The sequence below is a fragment of the Eulemur rufifrons genome, chromosome 30 (genome assembly GCF_041146395.1).
Source record: "Eulemur rufifrons isolate Redbay chromosome 30, OSU_ERuf_1, whole genome shotgun sequence".
In the NCBI taxonomy this organism is placed as follows: domain Eukaryota; kingdom Metazoa; phylum Chordata; class Mammalia; order Primates; family Lemuridae; genus Eulemur; species Eulemur rufifrons.
This window is the reverse complement of record NC_091012.1, coordinates 18,781,687-18,804,113: the sequence shown is the minus strand read 5'-3', so window position 1 is coordinate 18,804,113 and position 22,427 is coordinate 18,781,687. Positions and strand designations below refer to the sequence as shown.

At 35.5% G+C, this 22,427-nt stretch overlaps 1 protein-coding gene across 1 annotated transcript in view; it reads left to right on the top strand.

Annotated features, from left to right (window-relative positions):
- Positions 1-22,427, top strand: part of BRCC3 (BRCA1/BRCA2-containing complex subunit 3) — an 80,948-nt gene that overhangs the window by 19,004 nt on the left and 39,517 nt on the right. The window contains exons 6-7 of the mRNA XM_069463188.1: positions 1,421-1,509; positions 2,780-2,835. Coding sequence (XP_069319289.1) covers positions 1,421-1,509; positions 2,780-2,835 — 145 coding nt within the window. The remainder of the gene's footprint in view (positions 1-1,420; positions 1,510-2,779; positions 2,836-22,427) is intronic.

Genomic DNA, 22,427 nt, shown 5'->3' with positions numbered 1-22,427 from the left:
GAATGGAACTAATGCTTATGAAGTACCTTTGATATGCTAGGCATTGTGCAATTAAAAAAATAGAAACCTGGGCCGAGTGTGGTGGCTCACGCCTGTAATCCTAGCACTCTGGGAGGCCGAGGCGGGTGGATTGCTCGAGGTCAGGAGTTCAAGACCAGCCTGAGCAAAAGCGAGACCCTGTCTCTACTAAAAAAATAGAAGTGATCTGGCCAACTAAAAATATATAGAGAAAAAATTAGCCGGTCATGGTGGCTCATGCCTGTAGTCCCAGCTACTCGGGAGGCTGAGGCAGGAGGATTGCTTAAGCCCAGGAGTTTGAGGTTGCTGTGAGCTAGGCTGACGCCACGGCACTCTAGCCCCAGCAGAGTGAGATTCTGTCTCAAAAAAAAAAATAGAAACCCTGTGAGAGAAGGGATGATATTTATCCTCATTTAACTGATGAGGAATAGGCTTAGAGTATCAAGAATTTTATCAAGGTCATGTAGCAGTACAGAGACCATGTATACAGTGTTACATATTTTCAGCAACAGTTTCTGCCAGTATTTCCTTCATATTCACTGCTGGGTGCTGTTTGGTCTCAGTCTTCACTTAGGAAGACATTGGGGAGAAGTCTCAGTCCAGATCCAAAAGCTATAAATGCAAAGAATGTTTAAGAACGGATTGCCAAACTAAGCAGAAATCGTCAAACCAAACTATGCTCTGCAGTGTTTTGTTGTGATACCTGATCCTTTGTATCCTCTACAAATGATGGTCTGAAGAGTTTAGCTTTTTAAATTTAGCTTCTGATTAGTTTTTGGTATTTCATATTTTAACTAATCCTTTCAAATGTTTTTTTAGTACCTGTTTATTATATCCTTTTCAAAACTTAAGTAACCATATAGTGGTGTTTTATGTCTACTCTCTGGAATGTTGAATTTAATTATATTGCAATCATTTCTATACAGTGGTTTCCTCTAAGAGTTTCTTCCATAATAGTTCTATACTTCCATTCTTTAGCAACAAGTCTAATATATTCACTTTCGTAGAAACTATCAAAAGGATTTTTTTAGGAAATATTTTTTTCTCCTTCCAAAGCCTTTCTCTTTGAGTCCCCATGGAAGAAATTGTCAAGTTTTGGGAGGTAACTGAAGTTTTCAATTTTTTTCTATGCTATATTTCATAGCAGGGCTATTCCTGGGCTAGGCAGCATAGAGTTATTAATAAGGTTTTTTTTGTTTAATTGCGGACTTTCCATAGTATTAATCTAGCAAAATGTTTATACTTTGACAATCACATTGTCCTTAGGGTATATCCATGTTCTGCCTGTAGAATATGAATCCTGGGAGGATTATATGCCATTATTATCTTCAAATATTCAAGTTATTCTAGTTTATTGACAGAAGAGTTTTATTTTTATTCATTTTATTTTATTCATTTTCAGATGTTCGCACACAAGCCATGTACCAGATGATGGATCAAGGCTTTGTAGGACTTATTTTTTCCTGTTTCATAGAAGATAAGAACACAAAGGTATCCTTTTATGTGTTATGTGTGTGTGTGTGTGTAAATAAATACACACATACACAGAGTAGAGAAAAATTTCTTTGCAATTTTAATAGGGTGGCCAGGGAAGGTTTCAATGAGAAGGGTCATTGAGTCAGGACCTGAAGAAAGTGAGGGAGCAAGTCTTGTGGATTTCTTGGGGGAAGAGCATTCCAGGCAGAGGAAATAGCCAGTGCAAAGACCCTAAGGTGAGTGTGCATTTTCAGGGAACATCAAGGAAGTTGGTGTGGCTGCACCAAAGTGAGGAAGACCATGACCATATATCCCAGTTTGCCCCTGTCAGTCCTAGTTTTACCCTATTATCCTAATGTCCTATTTAGTTAATCTCTTTCCCTCTCAGAAGTGTCCTGGTTTGGAAGATAACTCATTTGGTCATCCTAAATGAAGTCCAAAAGATAACTGGGGGCCAGACCTTGTAAGGCCTTGGCTTTGACGCTCTGAGTTGGGAAGTCTCTGGAGGGTGACTTTATGTTTTAATAGGATCTCTCTGGCTACTGTGTTGATAACAGACTGAATGGGGGACAGGGGATGGAGGGTAGAATCCATGACATCAGTGAAACTGGTTAGGAAGATACTGCAGTAATCTGGACAAGAGATGATGGAAGCTTGACCACTGGTAGGAGTAGAGACAATGAGAAGTGATCTGATGCTGCACATATTTTGATTGCTAATAATATTAATAGTAACAACTACTACCATTTGTCACCTGTTGTATGGCATACACTTATTAGGTGCCCTGACAACAATCCTATGAGGAATATTATTGTCCCCATTTTATGGATGAACAAACTTAAGCTCAGAGAGGTTAAGAAGCTTGATCAATGGCTAGTCTTGCCATTCTCTATTTGGATTATGTTTGAATTTTATGTTTCATGTCAAGAGGTTATATATATGTCAGTTCAAACAAAAAGAAAATTACTATTTAACATTATATTAATGCGTATGAATTCTGCCAAGAATACCAAGAGTGTCCTGTCATCTAGTACATTATTTATATTCTCAGAATCTGTGGTAAAAATGAATTTATTGTTGACTGAGTATATGATCCATCTAACAGAAGTTGATTTATGGCATATTCCATCTTTGGAATCTCTTTTAACTTTCTACTTCTAGAGGGGCTTTTGAGTTTTGTGTTAGAGTCTACTAAATTGCTATACCTTTCCCAATATTAATCCTTCTTTGTGTGTCTTTTCTTTCCTTTTCTTGGTTTTTTTTTTTTTTTTTTTTTTTTTGGTAGACTGGCCGGGTACTCTACACTTGCTTCCAATCCATACAGGCCCAAAAGAGCTCCGAGTAAGTATGACAAAGATATATGTATATATTGGTGGACTAATATCCACCAGGGAATTGATTGTTTTATTTCATTTTATTTGTTTTGCTGGTAAGATACTAAGAACTCTACATAACTACTTATACCCATTAACAGCTCTATGAGGAGTTAGAATCTCTTTAGCAGCTTGGATATTGGGGATCTGGGAAGCTTGGATCATATAAGCACTGTAATTATATCACCACAGTCCTGCTCCACATTTCCTATATTTATCTTAAACTGAGTTGTACTCCTACTTTTCCTTTCTTTGGTGAATTGTAAAACAAAGACTGAGTGTGCAGGTTATTATAGATTTGTACAGATTCTTGTCTTTGCTGTGCAATAAACTTGATTTCAGAATTATAGTATCTCATTTAAATGTTTGCATAAGTCAGTTTCCTCATTAAAATTCAATTCAATCTAAATTAGCAAACTTAATTGAGTATCTACTGTATGCCAAGCACCATGGTAGGCACTGAGGATGCAGAGTTGAAAGCCAAGTTCATTGTATAATTGGGAGATAGAGACAAAGCCTGTCTTAAATTTTTTCTTATATATTTATTATATTTATAATATTTTTATTATTTATTGTCTGTTATGAATTATTAATAGAGTAAATAAAGGGGCAAATTTTATTTAAGATTAGAAAAGTAACCAACAGAAGAACAAAACATAGATATGTAACTATATTGTGGAGAATGGAGATGGGGCAAAGTGAGCTAAATCCTCATTTATGAGAGCAAGATAACACAATAATAAAGAATTTATTATTTATTAGTATAGCATTGTTTGAAATGGCAAAGAATTGGGAAAAAACTTAGATGTGTATCAGTACAGAACTGATGATTCATTCATATAATGGAATGATATGCAGCTATGAAGTAAAACAACTATGAGGAAGCTTGGTAGTAATATACAAATATTTCCAAGATATACTCTTAAATGAAAAAGGCAGGGCATAAGAACAGTATGTATAGTATCATTTCATTTGTGTAAAGATGTGGAAGAGAGATAGATAAATAAACACACCTGCATATTTGATTATAAATGCACAGAAATGTCTGGAAACAAATTAGTCACATCAGCAGAGATGAAGTGGGTATGAGGGAATGGAAAGTGTGAAGACTTCTTCATTGTATCCTTTTCATAGATTTGGAATATATAACCATACAAAAGTGTTACTTAGCCAAGAAACATTAATTTTAAAAATTTTCACCACACTAATAGATTCATATGCATAAAAACATCAAATGGTATAGAAGGACTTATAATATATAGTCTCACTCCTCAAAAGGAATCACTTCTTTCTTCTAATTTTGTTTTTAGTTCATGTGTTTCCTTTGGTATCTCTAAATAATGTACTTATGATATTCTTTCTTGATTTACATATTTTAGATATTGTCTATTTTTCTTCTTTATTATTGTGTTACCTTGCTCTCATAAATGCGGATTTAGCTCACATTGCTCCATCTCCATTCTCCCCAATGTAGTTATATAACTACGTTTTGTTTTTCTGTTGGTTACTTTTCTAATTGTGAATAAAATTTGCCCCTTTATTTATTCTATTAATAATTGATGACAGACAATATCTTTTGGCTCCCTGCTGTTACTTGTAGTTTTACCCTAAGCCTTTATATTTTAACAGTTGTGAACATCTGTATTTTGTGTTGTAACCATAATTGTGTTTTCTGTGCTTTGTCTATTGCTTGATTCTAACAGAAAATGAAATGTTTATATTATTATGATTATGTAAATACTATCCTCTATACAACAAAGCAGTATAAAGTAGTATACTGTGATTACACTTCCTTTCTTGTATAGCTTTTTGCTTCTACATGGGGTTTCGAATGGCTTTTTTCCCCTTTTCTGCGTTTATCACCTCCAAGAGCTCCAGAGTCTTAGGAGTAATATGAAAATATTTGGAATCCTTGCTTTTCTTAGGATTGCTCCCTGAAATCCTCCATCTTCCTACCCTAATGTAGTATCTTCTCTAGGCCCACCGCACAGCTGACATCTTGGGAATTTCCTCCCTTATTCTTCTGGGTTGGATCCACTGTGGTCTGAATTTCATGTCATCTTTCTTGGTTTAGTATGTAATTTTGCTAGAAAAGATGCTCTAGTAACTTCCTAAGAATGGTGTGCATTTGAGCTAAACATTCTGAGTTCTGCTTCTCTGAAATGTTTTATTTTTATTTAATAACCTTACTACATTAAGAATTCTAAATAGAAATTTCCCCCCTCAGAACTTTGAAGGCATTGTTTCATTGATAACTCTTCTTTTGTAGGGTACTTTTTACCCCTCTTTCTCTGACAGCTTTTAGAAATTTCTCTTTATTCTTGATGTTGTGAAATTTTCTATGATACATTTAGAATGTAGATATGTTATTCAAACTGCTGTATTCTTTCAGACAGTATTTGTTCTTCAGCTCTGAGAAGATCTCTGTTGTTTTCTTTTGTATCCCAGATAAAACAGTCCACAACTTACCCAGTTCCTGGGGAGAGAAGATCTTATTTATAACTCAGTCCAATTTCATAATTTAAAGCTTCTTGGAGTTTAAATCAGTCTTTGGGGAATAATTTCTCATTGCTTCAATTACTTCTCTTGCTCCCCAGGTTGACTCTAAGATGGCATCAGAAGTATTGGGGAGGTGACTGGTCTCATGCTGGTTATGGGAATCAGGGCAGGAGTCCTTGTTCTCATGGTCAGTGTTCTCCTTAACTTACCCAATATACTCCTCTCTCATGGACTTGAAGTCCCAGCAGAAGGAGATACATCACCAGCTTTCTCTCTTACAGCTCTCTCCCTTCTTCTCCCCATAAGTTAGTAGGACAGACTTGTCACATCCTTTTCTGTATTCTTTGATAATTTCTCCCCCAGTTTACCTTTTCTCTTTCTAGAACTCCTATAAGTCAGATATTAAAGGTCCTAGATTGACCTTAGTGACTCTTTTCACTTATATTTTCTGACTTTTATTTTGTTACAGTTTCTCAGATATTTTCATGAATTTTAACTTCCAACCCTTTCCTTTAATTTTTTGTTTATTGTGATAATTTTATATTTTTAATTTCTAAGAGCTTTTTTCATTTGGTTGTTACTCTTATTTCCCAGCATCCTGTTCTTATTTTATTAGTATGATACTGGAATGTTAAATCCTGTTATTTCAGTTATCTGTTTGTTCTGATAATTTTTTTCTGTTTAGTTTTGTTTTAATATTTCTTGTCCATCCATTTTTAAAAATAAGGCAATAAAAAGTGAAGTGGTAGCTCAGGGTGAGTGGGAGCCAGCCATTTTGTTCAAGTATCACTAAATGCTAGACTTGAGATATCTTGCTATGGGATACCAATCTTACCAGTTCCTGTCATATTTCCTCCCAGATAGTTCATTATTATTATTGTTATTATTAACTGTTAATTAGAAGAACTGTTGATATGCTGGTGTTCCTGCTAATGATGATAATAATGATGATGAGTTTTACTTAAGAATGAAAGCCTGGTTGTTAAACATTCGGTATCTATGCAGGCCCAATCGTGGAAGAACACAAAAGAAGGGAGTAACTACAGTAACTACTATCCCAAGTTTCTGGCAGAAGGACCAAAAGGGGTCCAAGAAATCACATAAAGGGAGAAGCATGATAAAGCAACTTCATAAAGTTGTTCATAAATTTCTGGGATAAACTTTGAGCAGTATATGTGTAGATCTGATCCTAATTAGCAAAACTGAGAACAGAGTTAATGAATAGACCACCACGTAAGTCCTATACTGACCACTAGGTGGTGCACATGCAGGAAAGATCCAAAGAATACTAAAAAAGCTCTGAAAACTAGTAGACATTGGAATCATTTCCCACAGAAGGCTATGGAAATTTCAACCTGAACCTAACTGGGTGGATTGTGTGCTAAAACAAAAATAACATTCTCCAGTAGAATATAAACAAGACCCAATGTCTCTTATCATAATATTCAAAATACCCTAATGCAATTCAGAATTACTTGGTATGTGAAGTAAGAGACTTTCAATTCGCATTCAAAAGAACATTAAGAGATGCCAATACTGAGGTAATTTCCACGTAGGAATTGTCTGATAAAGACTTTAAAGGAACTATAGTTTGAATATCCCTTATCCAAAATGCTTGGAACCAGAAGTCTTTCACATTTGGATTTTTTTTTTTTTTTAAATTTTGCAATAGTTGCATCATGCTTACTGGTTAAGCATCCCTAATCTGAAAACTCAAAATCCAAAATGTTCCAATCAGCATTTCCTTTGACTGTTATGTCAGCACTCAAAAAGTTTTAGATTATGGAGCATTTTGGATTTCAGATTTTCAGATTAGGGATGGATGTCAACTGGTATTACAAAAATGTTAAAAGAAGCAATTGCAAACTCTCTTGCAACAAATGTTTAAATAGAAAATCTCAGGAAATAAATGCAAGACATAAAAAACCAAATTCAAATTTTAGAACCGAAAAATATAATCAGAATACACAACTCACTGGATGGACTTGATGGTAGAATGGAGATGACAGAGGAAAGACTCAGAAAACTTTAATGATTGATCAATAGAAATTATCCAGTTGGAACAAGAGAGGGAAAAAAACCCAGATTGACTAATAAAATGAAGAGAAGGAGTGACAGAAAAAATGGCAGAGTGTGAAACTTCAAAAACTCCTCCACAAAAGCAGTGAATAATTTGTCAAAAACTGTCAGAATCATCTTTATTGGAACTCTAGAAACTAATCAACACTTTACTGCAACCAAGAAAATGCCTGATCAAGGAAGAAAAACCCAGAATCTTGGAGTTTAAAGAAATATCTATTAAGTCACCAGACAACTGCTAAGCTAACAGGAAAGAGATCTCAGTGGCAGCCAGGCTATAATAATTAGTTCAGAAAAGTCACTAAACCTATAAACAAAATCAGATAGAATAAGCATCAACAATAAACCCTGGTGAGGGGGTAGAATCTAATTTCCAGAATTGCCACATTATAATATTAAAAATGTCTGGTTTCTAAGAAAAAATTAGGAGACATTCAAAGAAACAAATTATGGTCTATACACAGGAAAAAAGCAACTAATAAGTATACTTTCTCAGAGAGGTTAGAGCAAGATGGCATACTAGGACTCTCCAGCGATTGTCCCCCTGCAGAAACATCAATTTGAACAACTGTCCATGCATGAAAATACCTTCACAAGAGCTAAAGAAACTAGGTGAGAGATCACAGCACCTGGTTATAGCATAATATTAATAATAAGAAAAGATTCATTGAGTAGGGTAGGAAGGATACTTTTACATTTTCTTGTCACCCCTCCCTCAATCCCAGACAGCACTAAATGGAGAGAGATACCATCTGCTTGGGGAAAAAGAGGGAGGTGACCACTGGACATTGCTCTAAACCCTAATACCAGGCCTGCCACAGTATAAGCCAGCACTAGACAGTTCCCCATATCTCCTGGCTCCAGGCCAGTGCACATGGACTGAGCCTCCATCCAGACTTGCCTTGGTACCAGGAATTAACACATAGCCCCTACCATGTGGACTCATCTTCAGTCTGCATCATCAGTGGCCTACTACAGTGGCCTTGGGCTCTGGACAAAACTCAGCAGCAGGTGGGTCACAGCTGCTGTGGGATTTGGGTACACCCCAGTGCTGTGTTGGCCTCAGCAGCCATGAGCTTTGAATACACTCCAATGCTGTGCTGCCCTCAGCAATGACAGGATCCCATACTGGCACTACACTGGTCACTGCGATCCTGGGGTTAAGGCACCCCCTCATTGCTACAACAACTGCCACTGTCATGAGATTAGGGGCTATACCAGACAGTCTGCTCAAAAATTATGGATAGGCTTACTGTTGAAGGGTGTTCCCAGACAAAGCCAGACTGCAATGATTGGAATAAGTACCTACTTCAGTGCACCAACATAGACTCATCACCACAAGGACCAAGAATAATCAGGAAAACATAAGGTCACCAAAAGTAAAAAATAAGGTGCCAGTAACTGACCCTGAAGAGATGGAGATATATGAGCTGCCTGACAAAGAATTTAAAATAACTGTTTTTAAAAAGCTCATAGCACTTTAAGAAAATACAAAAAAAAAAAAAAAATTCAAAAAAATGAGAAAAAGGATAAAGGACCAGAATGAGAAATTTAACAGAGAGATTGAAAAAAAATAATTGAAATCCTGGACGTGAAAAATAAAATGAAAAAAATTAAAAATGCAATAGAGAGCATAACAGATACACAAAAAATAAAAAAAGCAAGGAATCAAAACATACTACTAGAGAAAATCAGTTAAACACAAAGGAAGACAGAGAGGAAGAAAGGATCTGCGAAACAACAAAATGGCAATAGTAAGTCCTTATCTATGAATAGTTACCTTGACTATAAGTGGATTAAGTTCTCCAATCAAAAGACAGAGGGGCTGAATGGATTAAAAAAAAAAACCTCTCTGCTGCCTATAAGAGACTCACTTCACCTGTAAGGGCACATAGACTGAAAGTGAAGTGATGGAAAAAGATATTCCATGCAAATGGAAACCAAAAGAAAGAAGTATTAATAGTTATGTCAGACAAAATAGACTTTAAGGCCAACCTGTAAAAAGACAAAAAAAGGTCATTATATAATGATAAATGGGTTGGTTCAGCAAGAGGACATAACAATTGTAAATAAATATGCACCCAGCATTAGAACACCAAATCTATAAAATATTAACAGATCTGATGGAAGAGATAGACTGCAACACAATAATAGTAGGGGACTTTAACACCTCACTTTCGGCAATGGACAGATCATCCAGACAGAAAAGCAACAAAGAACTTCAGATGTAAACTGCACTCTAGACTAAATGTACCTAACAGACATACAGAACATTCCATCCAACATCTGTAGAATATACATTCTTCTCAACTTCACACAGAACATTCTCCAAAATTCATCATATAATAGGGCACAAAACAAATTAACAAATTTAAGAAAATTTAAATCATATCAAGTATCTTTACTTACAACAATGTTATAAAACTATAAATCAATAAGAAGAGGAACTTTGGAAAATTCACAAACACATGGAAATTAAGCAACATGCTCCTGAACTGTCAATAGGTCAATGAAAAAAATTAAAAAGAGAAATTTAAAAATTTCTTGAGACAAATGAAATTGGAAACACAACATAACCAAACTTATGAATACAGCAAAGCAGTTCTAAGAGGGGCCTTTATAGCAATAAACACCTACATCAAAAAAGAAGAAAGATCTCAAATCCACAAGCTAATATTAGACCTCAAGGAAATAGCAAAACAAGAACAAACAAAATGAAATTAGTAGAAGGAAGGAAATAATAAATATCAGAGAGAAATAAGAGAAATAGAGACTAGGAAAACAATACAAAATGTCAATGAAACAAAGAGTTGGTGTTTTGAAAAGATAAAATGAGCAAACGTTTAGTTAGACTAAGAAAAAAAGAGAAGACTCAGCATCAGAGATGAAAAAGGAGACGTTACAACTGATACCACAGGATTAAAAGATACTATTATGAACAATTATATGCCAAGAAATTAGGTAACCTAGAAGAAATGGATAAATTCTTAGACAGATGAAACCTACCAAGATTGAGTTATGAAGAAATAGCAAATCTGGACAAGGCCAATAACAAATAGATTGAATGACTAATAGACTGTCTCCCATCAATGAAAACCCCAAGACCTGATGATCTCACTGCTGAATTCTACCAAACATTTAAAGAACTAATATCAGTTCTCCTTAAACTCTTCCAAAACATTCAAGAGCAGGGAGTACTGACAAGCTCATTTTAAGAGGCCAGCATTACCCTGATACCAAAACCAAACAAGGACACAACAAAAATACGAAAACTACAGGCCAATATCCCTGATGGACATAGATGCAAAAATCCTCAACAAAATGCTTGCAAACTTAATTCAACAGCATATTAAAAAGATTATTCATCATGATAAAGTGTGATCCACCCCAGGGATGCAAGATAGGTTAAATATACATGAATCAATAAATTTGTTACATAACATATACAGAATGAAGGACAAAAACTACATGGTTATTTCAGTAGATGCAGAAAAAGCATTTGACAAAATTTAACATCTCTTCATGATAAAAACTGTCAACAAATTAGGTATAAAAGGAATGTACCTCAATACAAAAAAGGCCATATATGACAAACTCATAGTTAACATCATACTGAGTGTGGAAATGTTGAAAGCATTTCCTCTAAGGTCTGGAATGAGACAAAGATGTGCACTCCCACAACTTCTATTCAACATAGTACTAGAAGTCCTTTCCAGAGCAAGTAGGCAAGGGAAAGAAATAGAAGGCAGTGAAATTGGAAAGGAGGAAGTCAAATTATCCCTTTTGCAGAAGACATGATCTTATGTATAGATACCACCACCACCACCAAAAAAAAAAAAAAAAAAAAAAAAAACTTGAACTAATCAACAAATGCAGTAAAGTTGATGGATATAAAATCAACATAAAAAATTCAGTAGCATGTTTACACACTAACAGCAAACACTCTGAAAAAGAAATCAAGAAAACAATCCCATGTACCTTTAAAAAATATGTAAGAATAAATGTAACCAAGGAGATGAAAGATCTCTACATTGAAAACTATAAAACATTGGTAAAAGATATTGAAGAAGACACAAATGGAAAGATAATCTGTGTTCATGGATTGGAAGAATATTGTTAAAATGTCCATACTACTCATAGCAATCTACAGAGTCAATGTAATTCCTATCAAAATATGAATGATATTCTTCACAGAAGTGAAAAAAATCTTAAAATTTGTATGGAACCACAAAAGACTCCAAATGGTCAAAGTGATCTTGAGCAAAAATAACAAAACTGGAGGCAACACACTACCTCACATCAAAATTTGCTACACAGCTATAGTAACCAAAACAGTATGGTACTGGCTTAAAAACAGAAAAAATAGACCAATGGAGCAAAATAGAGAGCCCAGAAATCCATGCATTTACAGCCAACTGTTTTTTAACAAAGGTTCCAAGAACACACCATGGGGAAAGAAGTGTCCATTCAATTAATAATGTTGGGAAAACAAGCAGATGAATGGGATTAGACCCTTACCTCTTACAATATACAAAAATCAACTCAAAATAGATTTAAGACTTAAATGGGCCGGGCGTGGTGGCTCACGCCTGTAATCCTAGCACTCTGGGAGGCCGAGGCGGGTGGATCGCTCGAGGTCAGGAGTTCGAGACCAGCCTGAGCAAGAGTGAGACCCCGTCTCTACTAAAAATAGAAAGAAATTATATGGACAACCAAAATATATATATACAAAAAATTAGCCGGGCATGGTGGCGCATGCCTGTAGTCCCAGCTACTCGGGAGGCTGAGGCAGTAGGATTGTTTAAGCCCAGGAGTTTGAGGTTGCTGTGAGCTAGACTGATGCCACGGCACTCACTCTAGCCCGGGCAACAGAGTGAGACTCTGTCTCAAAAAAAAAAAAAAAAAAAAGACTTAAATGTAAGAACTGGAACTATGAAATTACTAGAAGAAACCATAGGGTTAAAGCACCATGACATTGGTCTGGCCAGTGACTTTTTTTGGATGTGACCTCAAAAGCACAAGCAGCAAAAGCAAAAATAGACAAATGGTATTATATCAAACTGAAAAGCTTCTACATGGCAAAGCAAACAATCAACAGTAAAGAGACATTCTAAAGAATGGGAGAAACTATTTGCAAAGTGTACATCTGATAAGGGGTTAATATCCAAAATATATAAGGAACTCAACAACAAGAAAGTGAATACCCAATTAAAAATTGGCAAAAAACCTGAGTAGACATTTCTCAAAAGAAGACATACAAGTAACCAATGGGCATATGAAAAAATATTCAACATCACTAATCATTAGGGAAATGCAAATCAAAACCACAATGAGATAACACCTCACTTGTGATAGAATGATGATTGTCGAAAAAGATAAAAGATAACAAGTGTTGATGAAGTAGTAGAAAAAAAAGGAACCCTTGTAGTGTTGTAGCTACATTAGTATAGCTATTATGGAAAACAGTATGGAGGTTCCTCAAATTAAAAATAGAACTACCATATGATCTAGCAGTCCTGCTACTGGGTATATATTCAAAGGAAGTGAAATCAGTATGTTGAAGAGATATCTGCACTCCCATGTTTACTGCAGCACTGTTCACAATAGCCAACACATGGAATCAATGTAATGTCCATCAACAGCTGAATGGCTAAAGAAAACGTGGTATATATACACAATGGAATTCTATTCAGCCATTAAGAAGTAGGAAATCTTTTCATTTGTGACACCATGAATGAATTTGAAGGACATTTGTTAAATAAGCTAGGCACAGAAAGAAAAATATTGCATGATCTCATTCATGTGGAATCTAAAAAAGTTAACCTCATAAAAGTAGTGTAATTGTAGTTACCAGAGGCTGGGGTGGTTAGAGTGGAGGAGAAGTGAGTTGGGGAGATGTTGGTCAAAGGACATGTAGTTGCAGTTAGGTAGGAGAAATAATTTTTTTTTTTTGAGAGAGAGAGTCTCACTCTGTTGCCCAGACTAGAGTGCTGTGGCATCAGCCTAGCTCACAGTAACCTCAAACTCCTGGGCTCAAGCGATCCTCCTGCCTCAGCCTCCCAAGTAGCTATAACTACAGGCATCTGCCACCACTCCTGGCTAATTTGCTTCTATTTTTAGTAGAGACAGGGTCTCACTCTTGCTCAGGCTGGTCTAGAACTCCTGAGCTCAAACAATCTACCTGCCTCAGCCTCTCAGAGTGCTAGGATTATAGGCATGAGCCACCACACCCAGCCAGGAGAAATAATTTTTTTTTTATTTCAGCTCATTATGGGGGTACAAAAGTTCAGGTTATACATATTGCCCATGCCCCCCCATGCCCCCGAGTCTGAGCTTCAAGCTTGTCCATTCCCTAGACAGTGCACATCGCACTCATCATGTAGGTATGAGCCCATCCCCTCCTCCCACCCCAATCCCCCCCAGTCAGAAATTCCAGTGTGTACATTCCCCAGGCAGTACACATCGCACTCATCAAGTAGGTATACACCCATCCCTTCCCCCCAGCCCCCACCTCTGTCCGATACCCAATTGGTGTTATTCCCAAATGTGCACTTAGGTGATGATCAGGGAAACCAGTTTGCTGGTGAGTACATGTGGTGCTTATTTTTCCATTCTTGGGATACTTCACTTAATAGAATAGGTTCCGACTCTCTCCAGGAGAACCAAAGAGATGCCATATCGCCGTTATTTCTAATAGCTGAGTAATATTCCATGGCATACATATACCACATTTTGCTAATCCATTCATGAATTGATGGGCATTTGGGTTGTTTCCACATCTTTGCAATTGTGAATTGTGCTGCTATAATCATTTGGGTGCAGGTGTCTTTTTGATAGAATGACTTTGGTTCTTCTGGGTAGATGCCCAATAATGGGATTGCTGGATCGAATGGTAGGTCTACTTGAATCTGTTTAAGGTATCTCCATATTGTTTTCCACAGGGGTTGCACTAGTTTACAGTCCCACCAGCAGTGTATGAGTGTTTCTGTCTCTCCGCATCCATGCCAACATGTATTGTTTTGGGACTTTTTGATAAAGGCCATTCTCACTGGAGTTAAGTGATATCTGACTATAGGTAATGATGATATGCTGTATTTTAGAAAAATGCTAAGAGAATGGATGTTAAGTATTCTCACTGCAAAAACAATAAATATGAGGTGATACATTTATTAATTAGCTAGATTTAACCATTCCACTATGTATACTTCAAAACATTATGTTTTACACCATAAATACATGCAATTTTATATGTCAGTTAAAAAAATAAATTTAAAAATTTTTTTGAAAAATTAACAGATCCTTTCACTGAGCATCCAGACATTGGACTGACTAGACAAAGACTTTATTTAAAATATTTTTAATGAGCTAACAGGAATAATGTATAAATAACTGAAGGCCATGATAATGGCAGAATATCAAATAGAGAATATCAGTAAAGAGATAGAAATTATAAAATAGAAGTAGGAATTCAGGAGCTGAGAAATACAATCACTGATGTGAAAAATTTACTACAGAGGTTCATCAGTAGGTTTCAGAAGGCAAAAGAATCAGCAAACCTGAAGATAAGTCAACTAAGATTACCTAGTCTGAGGTACAAAAAGAATAAAGAGTGAGTAAAAATGAACAGAGCCTGAGAGACCTGCAGAATACCATCAGATATACCAATATACTCATAATTAAATTCACAGAGGAAAATGAGAGAGAAAGGCACAAAAAAAGTATTTGAGGAAATAATGATTTAAAAAACTCCCCAAATTTGATGAAAGACCTGAATCTCCACATCCAAGAAGCTCAAAGAAATCCAAGCAGAATAAACTCAAAGAAGATCCATGTTAGGATGTATTATAATCTAAGTTTTGGAAGCCAACAACAAAGACAGAATCTTGAAAGCAGCAATAGAGAAGTGACTCATTAAATACAAGCCATCCTCAATAAGTTTGAGAGGCAATTTCTCATCTGAAACTATGGAAGTAGAAGGCAGGGGGTTGATATAGTCAAAGTGATGATAGAAAAGAAAAACCATGAAGCAAGTATTTGATATCTGGCAAATTTATCCTTTAAAAATGAAGGGGAAATTAAGACATTTCCAGATAAACAAAAACCGAGAGTTCATCACTAGTAGATTTTCCCTACAAGAAATGCTAAAGGGAGTCCTGCAGGCTGAAATGAAAGCACACTAGACAGTAACTTGGATCCACAAAAAGAAATAAAGAACACCAGAAAGGTAACTACATAGTTAAATATAAAAGTAAATATTAGTGTATTTTCAGTTTGTAACTCCACTTTTTTCTCTGTATGATTTAAAAAACAACTACATGAAGCAATAGTTACAAATCTAAGTTGATGGGCACACGTTTTAAAAAGATATACTTTCTACCAATGACATAAAAGGATGGGAATGGAGCTGTATAGAAGCAATGAGTATATTATTGAACCTAAGTTATTATTGACTCAAATTAGATTGTTATACAGTAAGATGTTAATTGTAATTGCCATGGTAAATATACATGATGAGTGCGATGTGCACTGTCTAGGGAATGGACACACTTGAAGCTCAGACTCGGGGGGATAGGGGGGCATGGGCAATATATATAACCTGAAATTTTGTACCCCCATAATAAGCTGAAATTAAAGAAAAAGAAATTAGCCCTCTCCTATAATATGAATAGCAATATATTTTGTGTTTTGATTTAGTTCATGGTGGTTTTTGCAATGCAGTTTCAAAAATGTGTATATACAAAATAAATATTTTCTCTTTTTAAAAAAAGAAAATAATTTAAAAATATATGGTAAAAGAAATGAGAAGGGAATCAAAATAGTACACTAGAAAGTATGTAACACAAAAAGCAGTGATGGAGGAACTGGGGAATAACACCAACAAAAAAGATGTACATAAAGAAAACAAATAGCAAAGTGGCAGGAATAAATTCTTCCTTATCAATAATTATATTAAATAGAAATATAGTATACTCTCCAATGAAAAGACAGAGATGGGCATAATGGTTAAGAGAGGAAAAAACATGATCCAACTAAATGTTTTCTACAAAATACTCACTTTATCTCCAAAGAAAAAAGTAGCTTTATAATAAAAGAATGGAAAAATATATTCCATGCAAACAGTAGCCAAAGAAAGCTGGAGTGGCTATACTAATATTACACACAATAAATAGAGTATAAGACAAAAATTATTACAAAGAGCAAAGGGCATTACATAGTAATGTGCCAGTCCAACCAGAAGATATGATAGTTGTACAAATATATGCACCTAACAAAAGAGCTCCTAAAATATATGAAGCAAAACCTGACAGAATTGAAGAAAGAAACAGAAGGTTCAACAATAATAGTGTGAGACTTCAACATTCCACTTTCAATAATGAATAGAACAACTAGATAAAAAAAAACTACAAAAAGGAAATAGAAAACGTGAACAACAGTATAAACCAACTACACCTAACAGCCATATAGAACACTCCCCCAACAACAGATGAATATATATTCATACCAAGTATATATGGAACATTCTCCAGGATAAACCATATGTTAGTCCACAAAACAAGTCTCAATAAATTTTGGAAGACTGGAATCTTACAAATCATCTTCTCCTACAAAAATGGAATGAAATCTGAAATCAGTTACAGAAAAGAAACTTGGAAAATTCACAAATTTGTGGAAATTAAACAACATGCTATTAAACAACCAATAGGACAAAGAAGAAATCACAAGGGAAATTAGGAAATACTTTGAGGCTAAGGAGAATGAAAACATACCAAAATTTATGGGATTCAGCAAAAGCAGGGCTCACATGGAAATTTATAGCTCTACATACCTACATTAAAAATGAAATATCTCAAATCAGTAACCTAACTTTACACCTTAGGGAACTAGAGAAAGAAGAGCAAACCAAATCCAAGACAATTAGAAAAAAGGAAATAATTATTAGGGTGAAGACAAACAAAATAGAGGATAGGAAAACAATAGAGAGCATCAAAGGACCTGGGACTTGGTTCTTTGAAAAGAGCAACAAAATTGACATTCCTTTAGCTAGACTGACAAAGTAAAAATGAGAGAAGACTCAAATAACTAAAATCTGAAATGAAAGTTGGGAATTATTACCAAACTTACAGAATTAAAAAGGATTATAAGATAAAGCTATGAACAACTATATGCCAACAAATTAGATAATCTGAATGAAGTGGATAAATTCCTAAAAACACAATTACCAAAAACATCTCAAAAAGAAATAGAAACCTTGAACACATCTCTAAAAAATAGATAGAATAAGTAGTCAGAAAACTCCCAAAACGAAAAATCCAACAGATGGCTACACTGCATGATTGTCCCACACATTCAAAGAATAACATCAATCCTTTTCTTTTTTTTTACATTATTTATTTCAAATTTATTTATGTTTTACAAGGAAACTGGTAAGTTCACTTTCTGTCACACTGCTGTATGTTCGTTAATTTATTCACTCATTCATCCAGTCAACGAATATTGACAGAGTCACCACTAAATCACAAACATATAGTAGTATACAAAACTATCAGGGTCTCTGCTCTCATACAGACCATGAATGTGACCCCCTTATTCAAAGTGTTCTTTCTTGTTTTTTTTTCCCCCCCAGAGGGAGCTTTAACTTTATACATAGCAGTTAATGTAGGTTGGGGGTAAACACGTTGATATTCAGCCAATGATTCTTTTCCTTTTGTACATTTCTAAATTTTTTAACATTTTTTTATTTCAGCTTATTATGGGGGTACAAAAGTTCAAGTTATATATATTGCCCATGTCCTGCCCATCCCCCGAGTCAGAGCTTCAAGCGCGTCCATTCCCCAGACAGTGTGCATCGCACTCATCATGTAGTTATACCGCCATCCCCTCCCCCTACCCCTCATCCCCCCGAGACAGAACATTCAAGGGTGTCCATTCCCAAGACAGTGTGCAACACACTCATCATGTAGGTATACACCCATCCCCTCCCCCCCACCCCCCACCTCAGTCTGAAACCCAATTGATATTATTCCCAAATGTGCACTTAGGTAATGATCAGGGAAACCAATTTGCTGATGAGTACATATGGTGCTTATTTTTCCATTCTTGAGATACTTCACTTAATAGAATGGGTTCCAACTCTCTCCAGGAGAACAAAAGGGATTCTATATCACCGTTATTTCTTATAGCTGAGTAATGCTCCATGGTATACATATACCACATTTTACTAATACTCTCATGAATTGATGGGCATTTGGGTTTTTTCCACATCTTTGCAATTGTGAATTGTGCTGCTATAAACATTCGGGTACAGGTGTCTTTTTCATAGAATGACTTTTGTTCTTCTGGGTAGATGCCCAATAATGGGATTGCTGGATCGAATGGGAGGTCTACTTGAATCTGTTTAAGGTATCTCCATAATGCCTTCCACACGGGTTGCACTAGTTTGCAGTCCCACCAGCAGTGTATGAGTGTTCCTGTCTCTCCGCATCCATGCCAACATGTATCGTTTTGGGACTTTTTGATAAAGGCCATTCTCACTGGAGTTAAATGATACCTCATTGTGGTTTTGATTTGCATTTTCCTGATGATTAGAGATGTAGAGCATTTTTTCATATGTTTGTTAGCCATTCTTATATCTTCTTTTGAAAAATTTCTATTCATGTCCTTTGCCCACTTTTTGATAGGGTTGTTTGATTTTTTTCTTGCTGATTTTCCTGAGTTCTAAATAGATTCTTCTTATCAGTCCTTTATCTGATGTGTAGTATGCCAAAATTTTTTCTCATTCTGTAGGTGGTCTGTTTATTCTCGTGACTGTTTCCTTGGCTGTGCAGAAGCTTTTTAATTTAATCAGGTCCCATTTATTTATTTTTGTTGTTGCTGTGATTGCTTTTGGGGTCTTCTTCATAAATTCTTCGCCTAGGCCAATGTCTATAAGAGTCTTTCCTACATTTTCTTATAGAATTCTAATAGTTTCACATTTAAGGTTTAAGTCTGTTATCCACCGTGATTTGATTTTTGTGAGAGGTGAAAGCTGTGGGTCCTGTTTCAGTCTTCCACATGTGGCTATCTAATTTTCCCAGCACCATTTATTGAATAAGGATTCTTTTCCCCAGAGTATGTTTTTGTCTGCTTTGTCAAAGATTAGATGGCTATATGAGGATGGTTTTATATTTGGATTTTTTGTTCTGTTCCACTGGTCTGTGTCCCTGCACTTGTGCCAATACCAAGCAGTTTTAATAACCACAGCCTTGTAGTATAGCTTGAAGTCTGGCAAATTAATACCCCCCATTTTGTTTTTATTGCTTAAAATTGCTTTTGCTACATGGGGTCTTCTCTGGTTCCATACAAAGTGTAAAATTATTTTTTCTGTGAAAAATGATGTTGGTAATTTAATAGGGATTGCATTGAATGTGTAGGTCACTTTGGGTAGTATGGACATGCTAACAATGTTGATTCTTCCGATCCACAAGCATGGTATGGTTTTCCACCTATTTACATGGTCTGCAATTTCCTTCCTCAGTGTTTCGTAGTTCTTCCTATAGAGGTCCTTTACCTCTATAGTGAAATATATTCCTAGGTATTTTATTTTCTTTGTTGCTATTTTGAAGGGTATTGAGTTCTTAATTTGGTTCTCCGTTTGACTGTTATTGGCATATATGAATGCCTCTGATTTGTGTGTATTGATTTTGTATCCTGAGACTTTACTGAATTCATTTATAAATTCTAGGAGTCTCTTGGTTTAATCCTTGGGGTTTTCCAGATATAACATCGTATCATCAGCAAAGAGTGAGAGTTTGATCTCTTCTTTCCCTATTTTGACTCCCTTGATTCTGCTGTCTGCCTGATAGCTCTCGAAAGGACTTCTAATACTATGTTGAAAAGTAATGGGGACAGTGGGCAGCCTTGTATGGTTCCAGTTCAAGAGGGAGCACTTCTCAACTCATTCTATGGGACCAGCATTACTCTGATACCAAAGCTAGATGAAAACATTGCAAAAAAATTTACCAACTGATATTCCTTATGAATACAGATGAAAACTCCTCAATGAAATACTAGCAAACTAAATCCAATGACATATTAAAAGGATTATACACTAGGACCTAGTAGGATTTATCCCAGGTATGCAAGTGTGGTTAACATAAGAAAATGAATCAATATAATAAAAGAATTAATAGAATGAAAGGGGAAAAAGCCACATGATCATACCAATTGATGCAGAAAAGCTATTTGACTAAATCCAATACGCTTTCATGATTAAAAGCACTCAGAAATGTAGGAATAGAAGGGAGCTTCTTCAACATTTATTAGCATTTATGAAAAGTGCACAGCTAACATTATACTCAGTATGAAAATGGAAAGCTTTCTCCCTAAGAACAGGAAGAAGACAAGAATGCCTGCACTTAGCACTGTTATTCAGCACTGTAGTGGTAGTCCTAGCCAGAACACTTGGAGGGAAATTAGCATCAAAGTTGAAAAGGAAGTAGTAAAACTATCTCTATTTGCAGATATCATGATCCTATATATATAATACCCCTAAGAATCCCCCAAAAGCTACTAGAGCTAATAAACAAATTCAGCAAAGTTCCAGGGTTCCATAGAAGTCAGTTATGGTTCATATACTAGCAATGAATAATCCAAAAAGGAAATTAAGAAAACAGTTCCATTTACAGTAGCATCCAAAATAATAAAATACTTAGCAAAGATTTAACCAAGGAGGGGAGAGACTTGTACAGTTAATACTAGAAAACATTGCTGAAAGAAATTAAAGAACAGCTAATAAATCAAAAGATTCTATATTCATGGATTATCTATATTCATGGATTAGAAGACTTAATACTGTTAAGATGACAGTATTCCCCAAAGAGATCTACAGATGAAATGCAGTCCTTATTAAAATTCCAATAGCTTTTTTTTGCAGGAATGGAAAACATGATCTCAAAGTCCACATAGAATTGCATGGTGCTCTGAATAGCCAAAACAATATCAAAAAAACAACAAAGTTGGGGAAATAACACTTCTAGATTTCAAAACTTACTATAAAGCTACAGTAACCAAAACAGTTTCGAACTGGCTTAAATATAGACATATGTACCAATGGAATAGAATTGGGAGTCTAGAAATAAACCCAAATATCCATGACCAATTAATTTTCAACAAGGGTGCCAATGTCATTCAATAAGCAAAAAACAGTCTGTTCAATAAGTTATGCTTTGACAACTGGATATCCAAATACCAAAGAGTGACATTAGACCCGTACCTCATACCATTTCTAAGAATTAACTCAAATTAGTAATCTAAATGTAAGAGCTAAAATCATAAAACACTTAGAAGAAAACATGGGGTAAATCTTTATGACATTTGATTTGGCAGTGGATTCTTAGATATGATACCGAAAACATGAATAACAAAAGAAAAAGTATATAAATTGGACTTTATAAAAATTTAAAACTTTTGTGCATCAAAAGACATTATCAGGAAGGTGAAAAGACCCTGTAATCTCAGGGACTTGGAAGGCTGAGGGGAGAATATCACTTGAGGCCAGGTGTTTGAGACCAGCCTGGACAACATAGTGAGACCTCATCTCTACAAAAATAAGAAAAATTAGCTCAGCATGGTGGCACATGCCTGTAGTCCCAGCTACTTGGGAGGCTGAGACAGGAGGATCACTTGAGCCCAGGAGTTTGAGACTGCAGTGAACCATGATCATGGCATTGTACTCTAGCCTAGGCAACAGACTGAAACTCCATCTGTAAAAAAAAAAAATTGCAAATTATATATCTGATAATGGCCTAGTATCCAGACTATATGAAGAACTCTACAACTCAACAATAAAAAAATTAACCCAATTAAAAAATGGCAAAAGACTTGAATAGACATCTCTCTAAAGATGATATGTAAGTGAACAACATGCACGTGAAAAGATGCTTAACATTAGTCATTTGGAAAGTGCAAATCATGAGATACCACTTCACACCCCCCAGGTTGACC